This window comes from Rhyacophila brunnea, unplaced genomic scaffold (assembly GCF_057557595.1).
Source record: "Rhyacophila brunnea isolate RB1 unplaced genomic scaffold, BYU_Rbru_1.0 scaffold_1, whole genome shotgun sequence".
NCBI classification, from domain to species: Eukaryota; Metazoa; Arthropoda; class Insecta; order Trichoptera; family Rhyacophilidae; genus Rhyacophila; species Rhyacophila brunnea.
Window position 1 is genome coordinate 45,386,336 of NW_028232751.1, and position 27,308 is coordinate 45,413,643.

The following is a 27,308-nucleotide window of genomic DNA, read 5'->3' on the forward strand; positions in this document are numbered from 1 at the left end:
ACTGGGTAATAATAAAAAAAAAGCATCCGGAACAAAACATCCCAACGCTCTGGTTATAATAATATAACTAAGTTTAGGTAGCTATTTCTATAAAATACCAAATGATTCTCCTCGATTTGCCGCCCTTCGAGTATCTGCCGCCCCCAAGCGACGCTCAATCTGCCTACCTCCACGGGAGTCACTGTCACTGGTCGTAAATATAGCACAATAATTTTAGACTAAACAAACTTTTAGGCAGACACTTAAACAGCAATTAAATATTATTACTGAGTTACATATTTATTTTTACTTTACATATTTTAAATTGTTTTGAAGAGTGGTAGATTTTATAACACGGACTGAGACACAAAGCCACATTGCAAAGACAACACATATATCTAGATAGAGACTTTTTTTTTTTATTAATTTTTGAATTTCCGCACACATGACAGCGTCTTCTGGGCTTTATATTATTTGCCGTGGGCAGAATGTGTTCCGGCAAATGATCTGTTAAAGTTCTAGGCAACAACCTCAATGGATTTTCACTAGTCGATGGTCTGGATTGTGGAGTTTTCGTGATTTTCAGAGCGTACTTAGCAACTAATTGTTTTATCACGACTAACTGAAATTCTCCTAGAGTTTTTTTACTACCAGTAACAGATTTATACATATAGAAAGCATTTAGTTCCGGCTGGAGGACAGCGGTGGAGGAGGCCAGGGCTCGACTTGAGCTGTAGCGCCATCGAAGAAGAAGGAGAAGAAAGCATTTAATAAATAGAGGTCAATCATGTGAAATGATACCTTTTTGTACCATTTCACAGATTTCCTCATGCATGACAAGCTGCTGAGCATCATGTCGGCCTTGTCGACAGTCTCCATATTTTTATTATACTCTAAGATGCACTTTGGCTTCATTATGGGTTCTCCGGTTCTAAAATTAGTTTTACCGGTTGGACCGAAGGAGTCATCGTGCATGGTTGTAGGCATGTGGACATCTCTTCTGTCACACCATTTGAGAGCCAACAATGGGCTGTTTGACTTTACCTCTGTCTCCCCCTTTTTCAGCTTTTTGAAGCATGGCATTTCTTTACGATTCTTACGTACAGTCCCACAAGCATTGATATAATTTTCATGGAGGTGCTTGAATAACTGTGGACCGGTGTACCAGTTATCGCACCACAACGAATGCCCTTTGTCCAGATACTCGGTCAGCAGCGTTGTCACAACAGCTCCGGAAATTCCAAAGTTTTGGCTATCCACTATGTCTGTCCCTTCACCACAATAAATAATAAAATCTAAAATATAACCCGTCACACAGCACGAACATTTTGATACCGAAACGATGACGCTTCGATCGAATAAATTGTTTAAAAATAAGTCTCCCTTTAATAACAATGATGCTCTCATCGATACAGAGATTTTGATGCGGAATCATCGTGTCTTTGAAAATTTTGCATGTATGCTCTAAAAGTAACCTAATTTTATTTAGTCTATCTGAGGTAACACTTGTTGGATCGGAAAAATGGAGCATTTGGAGAAATAACTCATATCGGTCTCTAGGCATCGTCTGACCGAAAATGGGTGCACTTAAAAAACAGTCCGTACTCCAGTGTTCTTCTAGTGACAAATGTTTGTTTCGTGTCATGAGCATTGACACCGCAAAAAATGCATATAATTCTGATACAGTTGTATCGATCCAATTATGAGAACGTGATTTTGGTCCAAGTTCTTGAGTATTATACTGGTAGTGGAAAAAAATGTTTGTTTGTTGGACTACCTTCAACATTATATCACGGTTTAAAAAATGTTAAAAAAAAAAGACATTCGACGCGAAGTCTCAGTCAAATCGCTGTTTGCTATGACGGATTGAAAATCATCAAACTCATATACGATCGGAACATGGGGTCCGGATGTCCATGTTCTCAAGTGTTCAATTGGCTCTTCTGATATACCTACGTCACTGAGGTCAGATTGTTCCAATTCTTCTTCCGACATTTCGTAATCGGAGTCCAATTCCTCACTTAAACCAGCCATATTGGAGTTTGAAAAAAGTTCTCAACCAAACACCCACACGATAACAAAGGTAAAATAGTCCAAAAAAATATAGTCAAAACACCTTATAACATATTTTTAAAACACATAAACAATAACACAGACAAAATATTTATAAACACTATAATAAAATTCACACAATACAATAGATCGCGTAAAATATGTAATATTTTGTACGGAAAAACAACAAGAGCGATTCCTTGCACAGTCCTCTCACATCAGTGATATTACGTATACTGCGTAAACGCAGTAAAGTGGCGCGATGTTTCAAACCAAAATTAAATGAGCGAAGATTGACGGCCTGTCGACGGCATGTCAAACATCGAAGTTTTAGTATTGTAACAAAATTTATTTGACAATATTATATATATATGTCACCATTGGTAATGAAACAAGGCAAATTATGGTAGAGATTTCAAAATCATGCGTCATGTATATTCTACATTATCGACCGGCGCATTTTTGCGTACAACATTGACGACAGAAGCGCTGTAGCTCCGTAGTTTTGCGAAATTTCGCTTACTATATTCGTGACAGAAGCGGGCGCCGGGTTAATTAAACAGATTACTTACCATGATTTCAAATTCACATTCCATTAAAAATTCATTGTTCTGTTCTACTGAAATATTACTAATAGTCACTTGTGTTGTTTTTCCTATTAACAATCAATATAGACCAGGGGTTTTTCGTCAAAGGGAAATTTTGAAATCAAAAAAATTTTACCAAATTTGATCTTTAGTAAATATCTTCTGTTTTTAAAAAACATAACGCAAAAAAAAATTTCATTGTGTAAACTTATATTTTTTTCTAAATAGGTATACATCATTGTTACTCTTATTAATATACTAAAAAATAATATTTCAATTTTTTCACCATGTTTATTTTTATGCAATTGTTTGTTTGAAACTAAATCCTACAATCTAGGCTCAAATTTTGTGGTGTGAATACACAAAACAGATGCAATATGGTTGTCTGTTAATTTTGATCTTAAGTTTGATTTATGAATGCTCATTGTAGAAAATGATTTTTCACAAATATAGGTACCTACTTCGAAATAAAGAAGCCATTTGATGAGCTCGTTCAACTATATTTGGATATACCTGAAGTGAAAGTCCTTAGTAGAATTCAAAAAAAATTCTTATCACGATAAGATTCTTTTGCTTCCACATTCTCTTGAAAATCTACACAACTATATCAAAGTGTCTGACCATTCATTCTTGCCAGAGGATATTTAATTATAAATGTAATGATATGAAGAATAAAACATATTACAGATTTAACATAAATCTCGTGAGACACATAATTGGCCCACGGGACACGCTTTGTGAAACCCTGATATAGACTGTATCATAACAGAATTTTTATATTGATTTGTTGAACATGCTGCATACCAGTAGCGAAGGGTGGAGGTCGGCTGTTAAGATCCGCCATAAATAGTGCACATTAAACTTTGTTAGTCATACATATTTGTTTTATTGAACTTAGACTACAATTTACAGATGGTGGTGGTTAGTTTTTAAAAATCAATTAAACGCTGCCTAAATCAAACCATAATAGTTTTGGTATATTTTTGGCAATGTGCACTTTTTCATTCATATTATTTTTTTTCTTTGGATTAAGAATACGTATTGTTATTCATTTTTTTAAATTCATTAACCCCTGCCTAACCAAACTATAATAGATAAAACTTATTATTCTATCCATGAAATATCCAAAGTTATGTTTGATTTAATTGCATAATTTTAGATATATTCTATAGAGAGACAATTATTTTTTGACTATTATCTATTATGACTTGGTTTTCGCAGGGTTTAATTGTAATTAATAAAAAACTAACCAACACCATCTGTAAATTGTAGCCTTATTTCAATGAACACAATGAATATGACTGAAAGTTCAGTGTGCATTATTTATGATGGATCTTAACAACTTACCTTCACCCTTCGCCACTCTGCATAAACTACATAATCAAATAATAAATTTCCTCATATCCCTCTTAAAAAAATTGTCTTCGTGGGCGTAATGGTAATCGTAAAAAAATTGTGTTCGAAACAAATACATTGTCTCTATTATTATCTTTATAGTGTATGGTATTCATAAAGATGAATTCTGCATTTATGATGACGTTATTCGTTGAAATGGATTTGTTGCTATTTGAAAATAAACCTGCTGGATTTGTCCACTATTAAAAATTAGTCTAAAGTTAGTTAGTACATTTAGTAGGTTTTTTAAACGATATGATATTGAATTTGGCATGTCCTTAGAATCGTGTAATGTTAAGCACTCTTGAGAGAGTAATTTATCGTTGCCAGCAAAAAAAAAATATTTTTTAATTTTAAAGACCTGATAATATAATATATATTTCAAATTGGGATTGCATTGTAAATTTATTGTTTTTGGTCTACTGAAATGTTAGCACCAGACATGTTACTATTCGGTCTAAATATATTTTCTGTTTAATATTAGTCTATAAAACGTTTATAACATGTATCGATTACATTTAACATTGACCTTGTATGTGAAATGCGTTCCTCACATTACATATCGTTAAAATGCTGTCTGTGATTGAGGATTTTGATTTCACTCAACACATAAAAAATGTATTGTTGTAATTCATTTATTTTATATATTGTCAATACTAGATATTTGGATGAATTTTAAAATTTCAGGAGAAAACCACGACAAGCAATTTAATGATGTTGGGAGTATGTGTTCACATGGATACTGGCTCTGTAAAAATATCTGTTAATAAAGATCAGGTAAATAAATTTTTAAATCTTATTAATATTAAAACTATATACTAATCTGCATAATACTAATACCCCCTTTACACATGCATGGATTTACTGTTGACAGTAAGTATTATTACGGCTATAACAAGAAAATGTATGGGTAAACATGTATTATCCTGCAGTTGCAAGCTTGCATGTATGAATCAAAAAAAGTTCAGAAGCTTCTGAATTTTCATGTGACAGTAGGGATTTTTTCGATTTGCGCCTGCGTAGTAGACAGATAGTGGCAAACCTGTCAGCAAAAAAATTAACTATACCTACTCATTTGAGGTTAACCGATTCTCACTGTCTGTCAAATAGTACTATAAAATGACAACATCGCATCTCGCCTACTCTTGAAGAATGAGATTGGAGAGACAGTCAGGACTTTCACTTGTAAACAGTTATTGTCACGATAGTTTAAAATACACACTATTGCTGCCAGTAAATCCATGCACATACAGGTGCTATTACTATAAGTACCGGATATGGTAAATTTAAATCTCAATATATCCTTACCACAAAATTTGTTATATATGTATAATTATTATTCAACCATGTCCGATCCTAATAAGATCATAATATAGGCCTCCCAGAGAGTGGAGGTTGGTTTTAACAGATGAGAAATGAATTTTAGCCATTTCGCGAGTGGAGAACTACAAGGTTCTAAGTGTTTGTCCTTGGAGAAACAAAAGTAACAATGAGGCAGCTTAGAATACTACTTCATTGTTGGGTTTGTTTTTTCAAGGACGAACACTTAGAACCTTGTAGTATTCGGCTCGCGACTTGCTGAACCTATTAGATCCATACTCTGACTACAAACACAAATTGAAAATCAATTGATTATTTGCCAGACCCAGGATTCGCACCTGGGACACGGCATTATTAGTCGGCGTGTAAGCCACTCGGCTATCGTGAGCGTTAAATATATATATGAGGCGCCCAGTATCAAAGTGGGCCAAAGGCACTTGCCAAGAAACTCTTCATGTCAATATACCACTCTAATAATTTTTGTGCATCAAAAACGGCCAGAACCTATGCTAATTTGACTTTTAAAATGTGCATGAATATCAAAAACGGCCAAAGTCAATATCATTTTCAAAAATTTTATATCAAAAACGGTCAAAAGATTGACGCCTTAAATTTACTATTTAAAAGTATTCAGGAAAGGTTATAGTATATTAAGAAAAATATAATACCACTTAAATATACATTGTCAAAAGTATAACTACAGTTTTTCGCCCTTCCTGTAAAAAACATCAAGGTACCTTTGCCCACTTTGATACTGGGCTCCTCATATAATAATTGAAATAATTTATTTTGAATAACTACAATCAATCACAGAATAGATGCATCAGTCGCCCATAATTTATTCTAACTCATGATACAGAAAACGGTAGAGAGTAGCAAATGTGTAAGCGGAAAGAGATTATTTTGTAAATAAATGGCTCCGGTTATAACTCAATCATTCATTGATGGCTCCGAAACATGAACGAATCTAAATCAAGAAGCTCTGAGGCTGCAGGATCCGGATCGACTTCAAAACTGTTATACAAGAAAGTGTAGATCGTATCTACGAGTGTCATGCATTTTAATCCAACATCATCGAGGCAGATTGGAGCCTCGTGAAGAATTGTATCATCGACTCATACCATCTTTGGTAGCAGAAGGAGTGAGCAATCACCCTGACAAAACGTGGGACAAGTTAGAAAGTGAGTCAGGCTGAAAACCCTGAGAGGCAAGGAGACAAACTCTGACTGAACCGAGGACTGCCGGACAGATTACCAGTCCCACGACAGGGTAGTCAAGCAATTCGGACAGGTTGACAAGTACCGATTTATGAATTGGCAAATTGAAGCAGCAAAGGATGCAGCAAACAGAAATGTTACCAGGAAACTCTTCAGAATCACCCGTGAAGTCTGCGGCAGACTACCACCGATTCCCATAGGCCCCAGTGAAGTGATAGAGTGTCGAAAAGATTTAGAAGAATCATTTCTACAGAGTGCTGAACTGCATATTCTCTTTGAACCCCTTTGACGTACCTATGGTAGATACTTATTCATAAGTGAAAAGTGAGGAGGCAACGTTGAATCTGGCTCGGCCACGTGCGTCGTATGCCTCAGGAGAATTTCAATCTGACTTGCCTGTTCTTGAACCCATCCAAATTTCGGTTTCCTGGATGGCCGCTAAATACCATCTACAGAGTGTATACGGGATGTTGGGAAGATGCAAGAGGACTGGTGAACAACAGGGATAGAGGCGCCGTGTAGTGTCCATATGCCCTAATCGAAAAGCGGATATGGTTAAAGAAGCTGCTCAATATCCAAGGTATTAGTGACTACAACTGGCCCATAATAGGGAGATGTACTACAATTTGGTTACCAACTTGATAGACGATGGCACAAACAAAACATTTAGATACAACATGCCTATTGTAAGAAGTCAGTGTTGTAACCATCTTATACCCGATGACTATTGTAGATATTGGATTAGCATTATCATATTCAACATAATATTTTGTACTTATATAGTTGTTTCACTTTTGTTTTTTTCCATTTTAGTTACGTTTAATCCAGACTATTCTACATGGAATTGTAGAACTCAACAATGCCATCTATGACAGGAAAAATGATATAAGCTCAACCAAAAGCAGGTATTACATATTATATTAGATTATTTCTCAATAATTGTGCATTGCAGCTCTCTTTACATATTAATTTTATTTATTATTTTTAACATTTGAAATGTTCATGCGTTAATACATTTTTTTGTTAGGAAAATAACCATTTATGAGAGCATTTCGGATGAATTATCACAAAGGACCCCAACTTCCAAGCCAGATACTCTCTCGCAAAAAATTGAGCATCAAATCGGTACTTATGCTATTTTATTTCATTTAAAATATATTCTATTAACAAAATAAAAAGTATTCCGTAGTATTCAGTGATACAATAATAAAATTGTAACATTATTGTTTTTTTTAAGAAAGATATTATTATTTTAACAAAGGTATTAAACAGTGTGGTATTTTATGACAGTACCTATCAAATTGCCACGGTAGTGTAATTTTGATAATGATATGAATCAGTTTCATCCTTTTTTGATACTACAACAGACCATGAGGATTTGAGAAAATCATATATTGACCTGGTCAGGAATCAAACCCAGAACTCTCAGATGAAAACTCAGTAGCTTTTGCATTGGACTGATTGTCATTTATTTAGTAGGTACTGTAACATAGTAACTATATAAATGAATAAATATATAACGGCCTCAGAAACATACTTAAAAAAATCCTTAAAAACATTTATCGCATGCCGGACGAGTGTGAAGCGCTGACATGACCATGAGTTAGTATTTTAATTGGTACCATCTATTAATATAACCTACATTTCGTGGAAACCCATATTCTGCTGTGTCCGGAAACTTGTAAGTATGCAGTTCGCCATATCACACTTCACCATGAAATGTTGTATCGGAAATATATGGCCATATGCTAAAGACCGTATAATCTCTTTGGGTCGTATAGTACTGACATAAAATTCATGTCTAAATAAAACACGGTTCTTGTCGGTTTACACTTAACAGGGAGCCAGCGGCCAAAAAATTTTGAAAATAGCCGATATACTGGATTATTTGTTAGATTAGGTTAGGATTTCATTCTTGAATTCATGATTTTTTCCAAAATCAGCTATGAAAATTGAATTAATGTTCATATCGAATCTAATAAAGTGGAGACCGTATAGTATATTGTCATCACTTTCCAATAAGAAAGCTCACGGCGAACTGTGCCACGGTGAAATGTTTTACATACGATTTACATGTAACCATATTATGCTCCATACAGGGTGCACAAGTTGTAATTTACTTTGATGTGAAATTATAGATGACATTTATATTTCAGATGAAATTGACAACAGTTTATCGCTATCGGTTTGGATGCAATGGACGGTTTCTAACATATCCCTGAATTGCTACGTGTCTTCAGCAGACCAGATCGACCTGTCTGCCATTGATAGTAATGCACTTCATGAATTAAAATTGATATTTGGACTTGAAGATGTTATGGGCACTTTGGACGCAGATAGCGAATACATTAAACTAAAGTTAAAGGTCGCCACTGGGTCTATAAATCATTACAAACGGTAAAACATACTTTATTTATATGAAATTCGTCAAACATAAAAGTTCATCGCGGGGGATACAATTTTGACACGATCGCGATAAGTGAAATTTCAATAAGTGCGTGATAAAATGAAAATTAAAAATCGATTGAGATATAATGAAATCGCTCTCACCAGAGTCGCGATAAATGAGGGTTATCTGTATCACCGTCACATCAAATTATATAACAGTTGTTGACGAAAACCTTCTCCAACTGTACAGACTCTAAATATATTAAAGTGTTACTGAATAAAAGGTTACTAAGACTAACGATTAAATCAGGAAACTGCAAATATTTCAACACACATTTAGATTCACTCAGTAAATTATTAAACATACATTTATTGCTAAGATAGAATTGGAACTCAAATTTGATGTGACTGCATGGTAATGTTTCATTAATTACTACATAATATTATGTAGATATTATATTGACCTTTCTGAACATGTAACTTGCTTGACTTGTACCAAAAGCAAAACATTGACATTACAATGCAATAGCTATAAACTGTAACAAGATAGAATTACACAACCCTTGGCGGGTCTTGGCCTCCTTCAAAAACTTCCTCCATCCTGGACGATCCAGTGCCGACACTCTCCAGTTGCTTTGACCGAGCATTTTTAAATCTCCCGTGGCATAGTCCAGCCATCTCAATATCGGCCGTCCAGGTCTTCTCTTGCCCGCCTCGCGCGTATATCCTTCAGCATTCTATGCACGTGCCCGATTCAGCGTAGTCTTTGCATTTCCATATGCTATGTGGTATTTTTGCCCCTATAAAGTGTGTACAGCTCCTCATACCTTGACCTCCAAATGCTACTCTCTTGAACAGCCCCAAAGATTTTTCTCAAAGACCTCTACCCACGATGGCTGCGCGGCTCAAGCGTCGTGGGTCCCAGGTTCGAATCCTGGATCTGGCAAGTACACATATTGTTTGTCAATTTATGTATGAGTCAGAGTATGGACCTAATAGGTTAAGCAAGTGGCTGACATCCATTTCTCTTAAAAACAAAATCTGTTAATACAAACCTCCACTCTGTGAATGCCCATACGATCTTATTAGAATCGGACATGGTCGGAAATACATGCATACATAATTCCAAAACATTAAAACAGCTGTTAAAAATGGCACCATATTCTGCAGAATATTTATTTTCAAGACTACCAGTTCAACCAAACTAAACACTTTGCTGAACCACCATCAAGTGGTTGAAATTGTCAACATAAAGTTAATAAGACTCTCTGGTTATAGTCCTTACTCTTTGTACTGATTGTTCCATTAAATGGGAGCATGAATTTCTGACTAATATCCTGGTATTTGTTTAGTCACGTATACAAATAAAAATTTTGATTTTTCAGAACATGTGACAATCTCCAATGGGCGCCCGGTGACTTTTTGGGCATAATCTTGCAAGGGCGAGAAACGGCAGATGTACGAGACCCGAATGATCCGAATTGTTTCTTTTATCTCACTATGACAAAGGCTAGGTGTGATTTTACTCATGATTATTCATTGCATATTAAATTTATCTATACCTTTTCTAAACTCAACTATGTATATCTTTGACTTACCGATGTGTATACTTACTATAAATACATAATATATTTTCATTCATATTGGATATGTAATATTTGTAGGTGTTCCAGTGTACACAGTCTTTGGAAAGATTCGATGCGAACAACCAATAAACCTCCTACTGTAAGTAAATTTTACCTATTATGATTATAGTGATTCCCAAAGGTTTTTTGTATGACAAAATCATTGAGACATTTTGTAAAATGTCGGGGGACCCCTCCCTACCTGACTGAGATATATCAAGGTCCAGAAGGCAAAATGACAAAATTTACAGGGAAAACAGTAGACAGTGACATACATTAGGTGCCGACCTTAAAAATATACTCGCTTTTGAAGACATTATTCAGGTCAACAAAAGCACAGTGGTCCACATCTACCGGTTCCAAACTAGATAAAAATATTTATTTATTTAAAAAATAAAACATTGTGGACATAACAAATCAATATTCTGGAGGTTCACAAATAGACAACATATCACTGTAAATGTATGTCTTTGGGGAGTGCATTGACTAGTTTTGCACCCCTAATTGCTCTAATGGTGTCCGATAGGCTTGACACAAGAAAATGGTTCCGATCCAGAATAGGTCATAGCTGCGACCATGTAGGTAATTGACAGGTGCATATAAATTAAAATTCTTTAGGACGCCAGGATTGGAAACCATACAGACACAGGCAAAAATGTCTTAAGAGCAGAAGTGACCTACAAGATTCAAGAGAGTGAAAAGTGAGAATGCCTTGTAGATAGGCAGTCGGAAAGTACTTATTTGGCGAGGTATTGAAAGGAAAATAATTATATGTCTTAAAATAAAGACATCGAAGAAATTTCTTCTGGATGCGTAAAATAAGCTTTAAAAAGTTTTAAATATGTAGAAGACGAGATTCTAGAAAAAAGTGGCCTTTGATATCTAAGACTAAGCATAAACCTGTTATAGATTAATAAAATATATTATTTATTGAGTTAAGATTCATTTTTACTTAATTACTGTCATCTTCAGAGAACAGTAAGAAGGTAGGCTTTAAATAATAGCCTAGTATGGAATCTTCGCACTGGTGCAAAGATTTCTCTTTTCTACAGTCTGTCAATGTCACTTAAATCTTTTTTTTATTATTACAGTCGACTGGTACAAATGATTTATTAGAAGTGGACGTTGGTCTCCAGATGATCGACATAATATTGAGTCCAATCCATCTACTACCGTTCATATCTGTGTTTTATCCAGCACTGTTGCCAACCACCTGTCAAAATATAAATATTGATCAAGCCACTGAACCACCGGATGTGGCAACGAATATTCTAAATTACCTTAAGTAAGTATACCTTTTTTTAAACTACAGCTCTGGTATTAACCCGTTATTAAAGTTGTGATTATATTGAAATGCATGTTGTGCACTGTCATGCTGTCACTATGACAAATTTAGTCTATGGTTTCGTCATTTGCAGAATATTTTGAACAAACACGATCTCTGGAAATTCAATGATGGAGTAACCTAGTAACGAGTCTCTGTAAATTCAATAATATTTTGAACGGAACCCAACCCGCATATCATAGATAATAGAAAACATTTTTATAGAAAATACATAGTGCCAACCACTAAATACAAAAACACGCGATTTTGACATGATTCAAAAATGTGTAGACATGTATAAAATGATAAAAAACGGTCATTGCAAAACATCATTGCAAAGCATCAAAACAACGTGAGGTGACCTCATTGTTGTTCTGGTGATTTCGGCAGATTTTGCTTAACTTAACTGATAATGTTGGTTTAAAGGTTCAAAATGTGCTACGGGATGAGAGCATTAGTCTGATAACATTTTAAACGCCAAGAGTTTTGTTCCTGTAACGGTAGCTTACTGTGACGTCACGTGATAGTAAGCGACATGCACCATAATATATTTCGCGGTTTACATTCCATTACATGAGATGGTCAATATCTAACAAAAAAACTGAATTAATTTGTTTCAATCTGTTTTAATAATAATAATATATATTTGATACTTAAAGTTAGTTAAAAATATTTTCTTTGTCTTTCAGTGCCGAAACATGGGACGCTCGGAAACTACCTTTGTTGTACTTCAAGTGTACGTTCATTCGAGTTTTTATTCCACTTGCAAGAGATGGCGTGGACTTATCTGATGCATACACCTTCATATTAGGGGTAATAAAATTCTATTATCATTTTTTTACTGTTATTTCTTGGTAGAATGGATAATTAAGAAATAACAAACATTAAGTGTACGGCCTGAGCGGACAGCGTTCGGCGGGGCTTTGAGCGGCGTGCGTAACTTAAACATATAACTGTATAAATGTTGTTACCAGACAAAAAAGAAAAGACCCCGGCGCGACAGTTTCAAATTCTAGATCAACAATTTAACATCAATATCGAAACACCTCCCAACTAAAAGGTTCCACAGCCCTACCTTACGTCCAATATTACAAACATTATCTTTCAAAACGACGATGTGAATCTCAGGTACCCAAGGTTACAAAGGAAAGTACCTGCCTGCAACCAAGGGCATTGGCGGTCGCCCACTCCGGAGCGAAAAATACCGTAATTCGTTTGAGTTTTGTTAAGCAACTTATCCCTTACCCCGCGAGGGGAAAGCGTCCCTTGAAAAAATAGTTTTGCGGACAGTTCAAATCTACCTACGACCGGGGTGTCACTCAAAATACCGAAGCGGCGCGAGGTCGCGTATCGCGGGTGGCGAAAAAGCGACGCGTGCATTCGCCCGCCCGCCGACTGGTACGTCCCGAACCCCGCGTGGTTGTCGATTAATATCTCGATAAACATCAAAGTGCCCGCGAAACTAAATTAAATAATGTGCAAACGCGTCCATGTAAAAAAGAATGCAAAGTGAAGTGTTATCTATTCGAATGCCGCGTGCCCGCAGGCCACCCACATGCTCCGCGTAGTCCCTGTCATTTAAATGTTACTTTATCTCAATCATGCTGAACCCTTGTATTCCTAACCTGTATAATCTAATGTAATTGAATATATTCTCCGCGCGGAGGCTTTTGAATCGAAGATGTGTTTTATATAAATTAAACCCCGTAACGTCACACCTCCCTCGAATTAAGTGATGCCTTTGAAGAATGCTGCCAGCATACATGTGAGTTCCCTACCATTCTTCTCGGTATCAATGTATACAGTTATATGTTTATGTAACACCCACGGTGGCCGCGCGGCTTAAGCGTTGGACTATCACGCCGTGGGTCCCGGGTTCGAATCCTGGGTCTGGCAAGTACACATATTGTTTTTCAATTTGTGTGTGAGTCAGGGTGTGGACCTAATAGGTTGAGCAAGTGGCTGACATCCATTTCTCGTAAAAAACAAAATCTGTTAATACAAACCTCTACTCTGTGGAGGCCCATATGATCCTATTAGGATCGGACATGGTCGGGGGGTATAAATGTATAACCAAAAAAAGACATTGTCTAGAAACATTTTCACACGCGGTTATATGTTTGAGTTGTGCACACCGATTAACTCAACAAGCTGAATACTGTCCACTCAGGCCGTACACTAAGTTGTTGGTTATTTAAATTTTTATTTCAAGTCTATTTCCTCTTATTTATACAGCTTCAAAACATTTTCACCATTATATAAAAATGTTATAAATAAATATAATAGAACTAGGCAAGTAATAGGTATTTAGCAGTGGCGAAGGGTGGAGGTAGGCTGTTAAGATCCGCCATAAATAGTGCACACTAAACTTTGTCAGTCATACGTATACATATTTGTTTTCATTGAATAAGACTATGATTTACAGATGGTGTTGGGTAGTTTTTAAAATTCAATGAAACTGCGAAACCAAGCCATAATAGAAGATAGGCAAAAAATTCTTATCTATATATATATATATATATATAAATGAATGTTTGTTTGTTTGTCCCGTATGCGTTCCTATACCAAATTTGAAAAATCCACGCTTCTCACATGGACAGCTGTATGTGGCCTGCTTATGCGATGGAAAACCTTCTTATTTGTGTATGCACCAGACGGGAAAACAAAAAATATTGTGTATCCAAAAGCACTTCAATAAACAGAATTAAAACACAAACACTTTATTTCTTTGAGTGGCATTGCAACGCATGCCGGGTACTCGCTAGTCTATCTATAAAATATCTTCAATTATGCAATTAAATCATACATACTCATAACTTTGGATATTTTATTGATATAATAATATTTTTTTATCTATTATAGCTTTGTTTAGGCAGGGCTTAATGAATTAAAAAAAATGACCCAACAATATAATATATTATGTATAATATGTATTCTTAATACGAGAGGAGTTCCATAAGTTCGCGGAACAGTGATGAAAGTAGCAAGTATTGGGGTTAAAATTATTTTTTTATTGTTAGGTAATCCTTTTTAGGTATACTTGCGCAATTTCAAGTTGATTGTTTTATTAATTCGCTTCCAATATTCAAAAAAGCAAACGAAAGTCGATGATAATTTAAAAAATGTCAAATATTGAGCTCCGTGCAGTAATCAAATTCCCCACAAAACAGCGAAAAAAGTGCGGAAACATTCCAAAATAAAAAGAAATTGGTTTATGGCACTCTTTATTGTGGTAAAACCAAATGGTCACATTTATTTAAACAAGGTGGAGTCATTTAAAGAAGATGACCGTTGTGAAAGGCCAAATGACATTACTACACATGAAAAAGACTTACATGGAAAACATTTTGATGATGATGAGTCCCGGCAGGCAGCAGTAACAAGCATTTTGAAGGCAAATCGGAAAATTATTTTTATAAATGTTTAGAAAAATTGATTGATTGATGTAAGAAGTGGCTTCATGTCCGAGGAGATTATATTGAAAAATAAAAATATTCTTTTTTTTCTGTCCAATTTCGCGAACTTATGGAACTCCCCTCGTATAACGAAATCAAAAATTATGAATGAAAAAGTGTGCACAATTTTGTCATATCGCCCAAAGTATACCAAAACTGTTATGGTTTGGCTTAGGCAGGGCTTAATTGATTTAAAAAAATTAACCAACACCATCTGTTAATTGTAGTCTTAAAAGTAGTTCATAAAAACAAATATGTATGACTAACAAAGTTAAATGTGCACTATTTATGGCGGATCTTAACAGCCTACGTCCACCCTTCGCTACTGGTATTAATTAAAATAATTAAGTATTAAATTTTTTTTATATAAATATGTAACTGTGAATAGATAATGAATGTATATTTATTTTCCAATACTGCCAATCCTTCATTCTTTTTAATATTCCTAAATCAGATGTATTAAAATAAACAAGACAATCTATTTTGTGTTTTGTCCATGTTTTATTTTGAAGATGATAAAACCGACGATCATTTATATTTACTTCAAATAGTCATGAATGATACCTGCTGGTGTTATTTATTTAATAATTTTTACTTTAGAGGTTTTTGAAGTAGTTTCCTTGGAATATAAAATGAATAGCACGCCACATCGCTGTAAAACGCGCGCAAAAGACAAATAATCTTGTATTTGAAAATCTTCCCAAGATCTAATTATTATATTTTACACTTATTTTAATAGTGGGCAAAGATGGGTGAGGGGGAACTTTTAATTCTTTATGGCAAGCCCCTCAAAGTTTGCCGCAGACCAGCATCATAGTGGGGTAATATATTTGTTATGGTAGTTGGTAGCTCAACGTGACCGCTCGCACTTCAAACACGGGTTAATGGCCCCATGAAGCACTGTCGAAGACACCCACTATATCTAGAAGAATGCCAAGGACGTATTTACCGGTGGCTGGTTCAAATTTTTTCATAAAATTGGTTAAGTTCTATTGGGTTTAAAAAAACACCTTTAGATTGTGAAAATATGTAGTAACAAAATTAGTCTTTGTTATTTCATTCATAAATAATATAATTATCATTTAATTTAATATTTCATGTAATTAATTATGTGTGATAATAATTCACAAGTCAATTTAATTTAAAATGGGAATATTGTACATTTTTTTGATGATTTTTGTAGTATTTTATCTTCTTATAATTAATTAATTTCAGATTAAACATATCAATCTTTCACCGCATGCCGAGGAGCCAATATGCAGGTATGCCAACCATATCATGTTAAACCTTGCTGATATAATAGCGCCTGTACACGTGTACGGATTTACATGCAACAATAATGTGTGTTTTAAACTATCGCGATGATAACTGTTTACACGTAAAAGTGACTGTCTCACCAATCTCATTCTTGAAGAGTAAGCGAGACGCTATGTTGTCATTGTATGGTACTATTCAGGGAATACAGAAGTTAATAGGAACTTAAATACCTTATGGGTGCAGAGTAACAGACAACCGATTTCGAGTGTGGAAAAATATAAGATAAAGTTAAACACGTGTCAAGACTACGTCATTCTAAGCTTCTGACAACTGCTCTCGGTTTATCCACTGATGACGTACGATATGATATGACGCTCATTCAATATTGGTGTATTTGAAGGTTGCAACACACACTATTGCACGCCTATAATGTGTGCTTCATTTTCATAGGACAAATTGAGTGTCTGCGCGGTGTAGTTAATTTTTTTACCGGCAGGTTCGCCGCTATCGTTTTACTGCGCAGGCGCAGATATCACATGGTCCAATTGTCATGTGAAAATTCTAGAAGCTTCTGAACTTTTTTCATCCTCCCATGCAATCTTGCGATTTGCACGAAAATATGTGTTTGCAAGTGCATTTTTTGTTATGGCCGCGATAATACGTACTGTCACAAGTAAATCCATGCATGTGTAAACTGGGTATCACTGTTGATAAAATATAGAATTACCACGGAGCTGTGACACAGACCTGTTATCGATTTGGGGAGAGCATTTTATCTATATATTGTAAGCATGAAATTAAACTCGCACATGATGCTACCTGCGAATTAAGTACATTTGCTTTCAAATTTACCTAATCAGATTAATCTCGTATTAAGATATGTATTAGATGTCCACTTTGATATACCAAACCAACTTATATTTGTACTTTTAATATTGATGGGTATAGTAAAACAATTGTTGTGCATCTAATTTTTACCAAAATTGTATTGTTTTACAAATCTTTATTATGTAAATATATTGTGTCTAAATAGCGTATTTGAGATTATATTTTTCTTATTCAAAAATGTCAATTTATCCTCCGATTTTCAATTAATTTGGATCGTAATATCTGAAATATACATCTATGCACTTATCCGTCAATATGCTCACATACCAATAGATTCTTATATCTTCACAGTAATTACTTGATATTCAAGCGTACATTATGAAATAGTAGTTGCTCATAAGTTCGTAAATCGTGGGCTTGAATCCTGCAGCTGGATAAAACTCACATAACGTTTTTTCAAGTGTAAGCGAATATCTAACTATCAAAACTCTGTTGTCATAACCTCATTCTGTCGACACCCCTATGCTCCGGTAATGTACCTCATAAATAGATATGTTTGCCAATTGAGAATTTTTTTATGATTGTTATAATTTGTATACAGGCGGACCTCGACTTACGAACGTTCGACTTTCGCACAATTCGCTATTTCGCACATTTCAAAAAAAATCGTTTTTTTTTAAAACGACGCACTGTTGGCCGTGGGGTTAAGATATCCCCTTCTCGCTCGCTCACAAGCAAGTGCAATTCTTGCGTCACTTGCATCCTGCTCGCACCCGTCACTTTGCTTGTGAGCTAGCTAGGATAGGTTTAGTCTTGCGCAGGAGCGCGTGCGGGCGTCTCATGTTGTGCGTTTTGCTAATTTTATTCATTTGAAATATGTCAACTAAAAATTTATAAAAATGAATGAGAAACGGAAAAGCTGCAGTGTTGATACGAACAAAAAGAAATCAAGGACTCATAAACTTCTCACGATCGAGGCAAAGATGGAAATTATTAGACTTTCTGATAGCGGCGAATCTTTTGCTTCAATCGGACGTTCGTATGATACTATTCTTCCTCCCAATACAACCTGCCTTATACAGCCTATGGACCAAACGGTGATAGCTACGTTTAAACGATATTATATGAGGTCAATAATGACTCAGGCTATCAAGGCAACTGACAGGGAAGGTGGGCCTACATTAAAAGATTTCTGGAAGAACTATAATATATGGAACGCAATAAACAATATTGGAGACGCGTGGGCTGAAATAAAAGAGTCAACCATGAAAGGTTCATGGAAACAATTATGCCCACAAATGATGAGTGATTTTATAAATTATGATGAAACTCCAGAAACTTTCACAATTGATATAGTCCGCCTAATGAATGAACTAAACTTAGATATTAACAATGAAGATGTTAATGAGATGATAGAATCTCACTCAGAACCCCTAACAAATGAATATTTAATTGAGCAACAAGTGTACGAAAATGAAATATATAATGAAAGTGAGGAAGAAGAAGCTGATAAAATCATTAAGACTTGAACAATGAAAAATATGAATGAAGCCTTCATGCATCTTGACAAATTTTTAAATATTATGGAAGATTGTGATCCTAATGGAGAACGCATATCTCAAGTGTGTAGGGCGATCAATAAAGACATAGCATGTTATAAAATACTATACGAAGAAAAGAAAAGAAGAGTGGCAAACAGTTAACTCTTGATAACTTTTTAAGTGGAACACCCGCAAACCCCACTTAAACATGTCTCTTAAACGCCTTTTAAACATGTTATATTTACTTGATAAATACATATTTTAAAATACACACAATTTAAAAAAAAAATTAACATCCCTCTACTTACGAACATTCAACATTCGCACACATTTTCAGGAACCAATTATGTGCGAAAGTCGAGGTCCTCCTGTATTCTAGTCATAATAATATAATATTATTGGTTGTCAATTCTAGGGTACCTCTGCAACGTGATATTTACGAAAGGGCTGTCAGATCTGGCAACATTTACACCCCAGGCAATGTTATAGAGGACAGACAGTGTCAGTTGAATATAATGGGGGTCACAGTGCAAAACGGTCTATGGGAGCACATTGTGTCACTGGTAGCTCAACCGGTAAAATGAATTTTGTTCTATTATCTATTCTATCACTTTTTATCACATCCAACGAGCTTAGCAAATGGTTAATAACAAATCCTTGTAAAAAAGTCTTTTAATAAAACCTCCGCATCCACACTAGAGTTGGATTTGAAATGGTAATATACCATTTACCATTTTACAGATTTCAACACAACCAGCTTTTTGTGATACTCCATTGCTTGGGTGGAACAACATCAAAGACCATCTGCCCGAACCCCTGGCGGCCAGATTGCTTCAGATAACACCACAAGGGTTTGTACTATACATTTCTTGTTTAATATTTTGGTATTAGAACCGCGAGATTGGTTCTGCGAGAAATCTAGTCATATGCACCTTGTACTTAAGTTGGTGTATTTAATTTTTTTTAGTTTCAATCTCATCACTGTCATAGCGCTTGCAATGTTCTACGATGACATGCTGATCAGTGGACCGGCCATTGAATGCACAGCTGGCAGTACTACAGTTTTCGAATTTGGATTATCACATCTACAGAATCTGTATTACATGTACGAGTTGTATTCCATATATGTACGCAAAATAAAAAGCAGTGCGAGCCGAAGGTCAGTATTTTGACGTTATACTAATGTATTGTTATTGATATTATTATAATAAATATACGTAAAAGAGCGGCCAAACTAATAGAATGTTAAAAATAAAATTGAATTGTGTAACGTATTTTTATTCAGATTAATTACATTAATTATAATAAAGTACGATATGTAGTAATGCTTAATCCATAATATTGGTTTAATACTTAGGATCTAATGTCACATTGAAACGGTGAAACCGGTCGTGATGAATATTAAACTATGTGGAATAAGTACTGCATATTAAAATTCTAATGGAATTCTAAACTAATTTAAATAATTTTTTGCGACCCGGGATTCACCTTTCGGCATCTTCAGGCACTATGTACACTCACCAAAAGGCAAATATACACCGACAATGAATACAATTAACTCTAATTTATATAACAAAGCAATACAATAAAGGAGGTAAAAACTTTATCACCTACCTATTAAGTCAATAAAAAATATATAACAGACAAATTATGAATAGTTGAAGTGTTTGTAAAAATCCCCTACCTTATCAATAATAACACACTCGATAAGTATATATAAATCGTCAAAACCTAACAATAGATCATTGGTAATTTTAAACAATAAAAATACTACACTCAAGACGTGTAAAATCGTCCATTCTGGAAACAATGGTAACATATTGGGAATTGATGGAGTGTTAACTAATGAGATATATATATGATATCAGTCCTTAAAAGTTATTAGTTAAACAAGTACCTAATATTAAATAATATTCTTACATGATACCTACTTTTTTTTCAATATTATTTTTTAATAAGGCGAAATGCAAAACCCGGGTCGCAAAAAACGACTCAAATAAAATAGTACAAAACTTAAATCCATTAGAATTTGAATTCAAATTCCATCAAGTCCCTCCGGTCTATAGTATTAATATTATACGACTTATTATGTTTTATTTTAATTAATACAATCTCTTTCCACCAAGAAGTGACAGTTACGGCTGACTTTGAATGACATGAATTGACTTTTTACACCATTAAAGAAGCTAATTAATTACCTATAGATTTGTCATTTTTTTTTTAAATTAGTCAAGAATCACACTTATACCTCACATAAAATTAAGTTAATTCTATCCTACAATAATTTTATAAAATCCCAAAGTACTGATGAAAGGCTTTAAATGTAAGATTTTTGGCGGTATGATGAAGGTGGTGGTAGAAGGTCAATGGACGAAAGTCATTGTTGCTTGGTTGTTGAGATGAGAGTTTATTGGTTGATACAAGAAAACACTGAATACAATAATAAGGATCATGTCAGATTATAATCGCGAGGTAATGATGTATTGATGAGATCGATATGATCAAGAGATGAATTATAAGAATGCACTGAGAAACCCGATTCGAGTGGAATAACGGATGTACTATGTGGAGTGAAGAACTCATGAGAATATCAGTACGTCTCGTGACGGACTCGATCAGCTGAGTGTTAGTTTGTAGATTGTTCTTCTTATTTATATTAATGCAGTACATATATTACCATAGATATTGTCGTAATTCTCAATCAAAACAAACACTACTGGTCTAGTTATGATTGAGGAAACGCTGATAATTATAGCTAATGTTTTGTTTTCATAACAAAATCTACATATTAAAGTGTGTCACTAATTTAATGCAGAGTAGCATGATCGCTACAGGTTTTTTAAAATTAATTGTAATTCTAATAATGTCTTGAAACTTTTGAGTTTTTTTTTTCCAGATCTATTGGTAATATTGAAATATGTCCATATACTAATCACATGTGCAGAGAAAACATTCTGGCCCCAATATTAGTCCGTAAGTTTTATACCTAAATGATTATTAATTTTTTTTAGGTTTATTTCCGATAAATATGTCACACAAGTTATTTTTGCTTACTTGATAATAGATCAAATACAATGCAATCGGATTTTTAAATTATCTACAGTAGGCACTCGGTTATCCGGCGTTCACCAATCCGGCACGTCCAATAGTCCGGCATTATGCAACTCAGCTCTCCTGCTATATAATCCGGCAGGTTTCACATTAAACTTCCGGATTACAGAGAGGTGAGCCGTTCGCTCGGCAGTTCGGTGCCCGACCTTGATAGATAAACACGTGTTTGTTTCTCTCGTGTGTGAAAGCGTCACTTAAACAAAATGATGGACAAAAAACGTAAACAAAAAACCCTAAGTATAACTAAAAAGATGGAAATTTTATGAAAGTTGGACAGTGGAGAAAATAAGATAAAGATCCAATAATCCGGCATTGGTGAAAAAATATGGGTGAAGAGTTACCAAGGGCCTACTGTATGTGATGGATGTGAAAAAATATATAGAAAAAGAAGCAATGTACATATTTTGATATTAATTTAAACAAGCAGGTCTGATATACCGTACTACAAGCTAATTATGTTTCATTGTCCTCCTGAAATAAAAAGGTCTTCTGTTTCAAAAGTAAAAGGGAGTATAAAAATCACAACTTTTCACTCTTGAAAAGTTTCTTCAGACAAAAGAAGATTAAGTTTTTGACAACTTTTAATGGGGAATTCTCTGTATCTCATCAGATCACCTATTTCTTATTAATCATATGCAAAATTTCACGCTTGTTAATGTTAATGCCTGTAATGAAGACATTTTCTACACCAACATCTTTTCCATTGAACATGCCATACTCTGCCGATCAAACGAAAAGATTCAACACATTATTTATAATAAATCGTAGATTAAAAAAAACATCATTTAAGATAACTATTATATCTAAACTTTATTATGATTAATAATTCAATCATTTTAGGACATCTGATTTTTGTTTTTTTTTCAGAAGAACTACCAACAACATCTGACAGTGTTCTTGAAGGAGTATCAACACCCAAGAAGTAAATAAAAAATTTATCTCCTAGAATTATTTTTGAACAGTCTTATAACCAATGTTCCCTGTAAGGTATGCGCGTGTGCGCGCGCACACCTACCAAAATTTGTCCGCACACATGTTTTCATCCCCCGCACAGTCCTCACAAAAAATATTGTAAAGTAAAGTTTCCTTTGCCAGATTTTAATAACAACTACAGGTGTGTTCGGTGTACGTAACAAACAATTCAAGTGAACAATACGATTGCTTGCGCAGTTACATATTATTATATAGTACAATTATTATACCCCTAAAAATTTCAAAAAGGAGTGGATGTGATATTTCAAATGCGATAATAAAGAAGAAATCCTGCGATAAATTTAAATTGGAATGGCTTTCTGAAGTCGTCGAAACAGAAATGTCATCTTCAATGCATTCGCAAATAGTAAGAATTGGTGATAAATATTTGTTCATTCGGAAACATTTGGTCAAATGTATCATATGCTCTGCAGCAAATATGCAAAGAGAAGAATTCATGTCTGAAAAGAAGTGGATTGAATGGAGGTTGTATCTTTTAAAAATGCATTTATGGGGAATACTTGAATTACTGAATTAAAAAAATTTAATAGAGGTGGAGTTTTGGAAATAATGACGAAATCACCTGAAAAACGAAAGAATAGGATTGCGATCTAGTCAAAGTATTATTTGATAATGTTGATTGATAATTGGTGAAAAAATAAAAATGCTTATATACTTACTGTAAGTACAAAATAGTCATAATCATGTATCGAAATACACAGATATTCCCTAAATCTGGCGAAATAAAAATTATGCATTCAAATTTGTCGAATGCATGCATTAAAAAAGAATTTTTTGACGAATTACAGAAGTCTCCGTTTCGTACATTAATAATTATTTTTGATGTATGGTATGAAGTATTGATATATCTGTGGGGTGTAAATTTACCGCACAGCGTGACGAGTGACACTGCTCAGATGCGTTGATGATCCGCACACACAATATAAAAATTAAAGGGAACGTTGCTTATAACCTCATTAATTCAAAATATGTCGCTCTGAAAAACCAGATTCCATTAAGAAATTTATTGTATTTTATATTGAATTTCAAAATATGTGTGGGTTAGACTTATCGAGATTATACCAAGCAAATATATGCCATTAGGTGCGAAATTTTTAAATAATAATAAATATCTCTTGATTATATTTTATTTTAGGTATGACCAGAATCATTTTGATGCATATATCACATTCGACGTTGCAGTTATAAACATCTTTGACGATCACGGAGATGTGAACAATCCTGTGAAACTGCTGTCAATAGATCTAAATGAGCTAAGCCTAATGTTTTCAAAGCGTGATCACATGTCAAAAATACAGGTAAGCCGTTTTGATTTACATTTAGTTTAATCAACTTTAAAAGATGTGGAATAGTGTAAATTATCCCCATTTTAAACTATTTTTAGTAGCTTTGTTGACACTGACATCTCAATGTTGACTAATATTCGTGTTGTACAAAGCGTGTTCTTTCCTAATTTCTTTATGCAATGAAAATATGGATCAATAAAAGATCTGTGATATAACAACATTCAAGTCATTCAACAAGTCATTCTTGAAAATCCAAGAATAACAGACAGATTCTCAACCATCTGTCTGATATTATCCCTTTGACATTTGACTTGGAGAGATGGTGAAATCTTGAAAAAACATCATAATTGGCAACATAAACAGTAAAATAGAAAAATGACAAAAACCTATATTATGGACTGATCAAAAATGCAACAGAAACTTTTTCATTGGTGTTCAGGAACAGCTTGAGTAGAATTGTGATCAAATAACTGCTCATGTAGACCATGATCCTCTGTAACGTGATAACAAAGCAGAAGAAGTTTTGTAAGTTTGAATGTTTTATAATTTTCAGGTGCTGCTTTATGCCTTAAGTGTAGGTCTTGGACCACCCACACTCCCGGCTGAGGAAAGGATTCCGCTGGATCCCATTGTCAAAACACTGTTAGGAGCTCCAGACCCTGAAACGGAAATACGTCCAATGTTCTTCACGGGATGCTGGATAATTAGTAAGTGATTTTTCCATGAAATGTCAACATAGCAAGTATGCTACCACATGTGGTAACATTCCTGCTAACAATCATTACATAATAATATTATGCATGATATTTTCGAAATTTAATCAAAAATTCTAACGAACATAAAATAGAAAAAGTGTGCAGACTTTGTTCGGCGACAGTCTTCTTCTTCTTCTGTAATGTCTACACGAGAATTATGCTTAAACTCTTCTGAGAGACCTTTCATGTTTGTTCATACGCCTTTTTACCATTCGCGAGGCAACTAACACTACACTATCACCCCCCTTTTTACTCTGAGCAACGTTTGCTCTCAGCGAAATAGACCCCGTTTTGAAACACGTGAGCAGTGTTCGCATTCATAGAGCTAACAGTACACTTTAATACTTTATCTCTTGAGAATGGGCTCTGCAACGAGCCCAAAATCTTGAAGAAAGAAGAAGGAAGAACATGCGGTGATAACCCAAAAATCTATTACGATATACTGTTTATTTATATTACTGTATATCTATATTTTGAACTTCCTTTTTGCAGACATGCTGACCAAGAACAATTCATTAGACTTGACCACCAAGTGCCCCATTGAGATAATAACTTCGTTGTTTAAATTGAAACAATTATTGGAATTAAAGAAATTGGTAAGATTGTCTTCATTTGATGATTTTATCGTTCTCTATAATTTAAGATGATTCGTAGAGTAAGAAGTTGTCTAAATTAAGTAAACATGTGTCACTGACTAGACAATATTAATTTTCCTTTTCTAGATTGAAGGATGTCTCACCAAAACAATTCTGCCATCAGATGAAAAAGAACAGCCAGTTACCAGTTCAAGTGAAGAAGTCTTGCAAGTAACTGAAAACACTAATGGTTTATGGAAACTTCTAGGTTAGTAACATTACAGTTACGTGTATTTGATACAGCGCTCGAAATGGAAAAATTTACCAGCCGGAGCGTTCGATAGTTTTCTGAAGTTTTTTACATAGTAAAGTTGTCAAAGTTTATGTGTTTTTTTCATAAAAATAAGTGTGTTAGATTTTCTATTATGTGGCCAATCCAGCTCAGACGGTCAAATTATTTATTCCACGAGACGGAGCGATAATTTTACCGATTTCACGAACAGGAACAGCGCTCCGGTGCGTTCCGGTCCATTTCGAGCCCTGATTTGATACAATCACAAGTTATGGGCAACTCAATAGTTAAAAGCCAGTAACATATTACAAAAATGCCCCACTGATATGTGTCGTATCTGGAAACTTGTATGTATGCAGTTCGCTTTGAAATGTTGTATCGGAGATATATGGCCGCATATTAAAGACCGTCAAACCTCTTTGGGTCGTATAGTACTGACATAAAATTCATGTCATAATAAAACATGGTTCTTGTCAGTTTACAGGAAGCCAGCAGCAAACAAATTTTGAAAATAGCCGAATATACTGGATTATTTGTTAGGTTAGGTTAGGTTTTCATTCTTAAATTCATGAATTTTGCCAAAATCAGCTATGAAAATTGAATAAATGTTCATATTGAATCTAATAAAGTTGGAGACCGTATAGTATGCGGTCATCTCTTTCCGATAGAATGCTCACGGCGAACTGCCACGGTGAAATTTTTTACGTACAATTGACATGTAACCAATATGTGCCACTATATTTGAATTGATTCAATCAAAATATGTATTCTAGTCAACTCGTTGATTTGTCGAGTAGCGATGCTTAGCTGATGGTTCTTCCTCATCGATGTTTCTTTTCTTTTGATTGTATATTCGATAATACACAAATTTATTATCTAAACGCCTCTTACTTGATTTTTTAACACTTTCACTTTGATTTATTCACTCCAGAAATCTCTTCAATTTGAATCGAGCGAGAGAGATATAAGAATATTTATGGAAATTTACATTTTTAGAGACATATCATTTTCAAAATCATGTATCCTATCCGAGACCATACTTTATAATACCTTTCTGTCAATCTGTAAATTAATTGTAATGTCGTTTAATAGGTACTTTTTCTACGCTTAATTTTTATGCTTATGTATATTTTTATACTCGTTATGTTAGTACTGCACTATACTGCCCCCATAAGCAAAAACACAGCTAATGGGAAAAAATGAAAAATTAAAGTAAGTATGAGGTGACATACTAGATAAAATTCTCAACATAATTGCAAAACGAAATAAACTGCAAATCATTTATTTTAATATAGAAATCATGATAATGTGTTCATTACTTTTACAAA

The 27,308-nt window shown here is 34.4% G+C and overlaps 1 protein-coding gene across 2 annotated transcripts in view; it reads left to right on the forward strand.

The window, feature by feature from the left end:
• Positions 1-27,308, forward strand: part of Vps13B (vacuolar protein sorting 13B) — a 150,800-nt gene that overhangs the window by 45,761 nt on the left and 77,731 nt on the right. For both annotated transcript variants that reach the window (XM_085944956.1, XM_085944964.1), the window contains exons 25-42: positions 4,701-4,790; positions 7,364-7,455; positions 7,578-7,675; positions 8,707-8,947; positions 10,324-10,452; positions 10,603-10,663; positions 11,655-11,848; positions 12,577-12,700; positions 16,558-16,604; positions 19,384-19,543; positions 19,710-19,819; positions 19,936-20,127; positions 21,865-21,941; positions 22,947-23,001; positions 24,208-24,370; positions 24,912-25,065; positions 25,606-25,709; positions 25,836-25,956. In XM_085944956.1, coding sequence (XP_085801082.1) covers positions 4,701-4,790; positions 7,364-7,455; positions 7,578-7,675; positions 8,707-8,947; positions 10,324-10,452; positions 10,603-10,663; positions 11,655-11,848; positions 12,577-12,700; positions 16,558-16,604; positions 19,384-19,543; positions 19,710-19,819; positions 19,936-20,127; positions 21,865-21,941; positions 22,947-23,001; positions 24,208-24,370; positions 24,912-25,065; positions 25,606-25,709; positions 25,836-25,956 — 2,212 coding nt within the window. The remainder of the gene's footprint in view (positions 1-4,700; positions 4,791-7,363; positions 7,456-7,577; positions 7,676-8,706; positions 8,948-10,323; positions 10,453-10,602; positions 10,664-11,654; positions 11,849-12,576; positions 12,701-16,557; positions 16,605-19,383; positions 19,544-19,709; positions 19,820-19,935; positions 20,128-21,864; positions 21,942-22,946; positions 23,002-24,207; positions 24,371-24,911; positions 25,066-25,605; positions 25,710-25,835; positions 25,957-27,308) is intronic.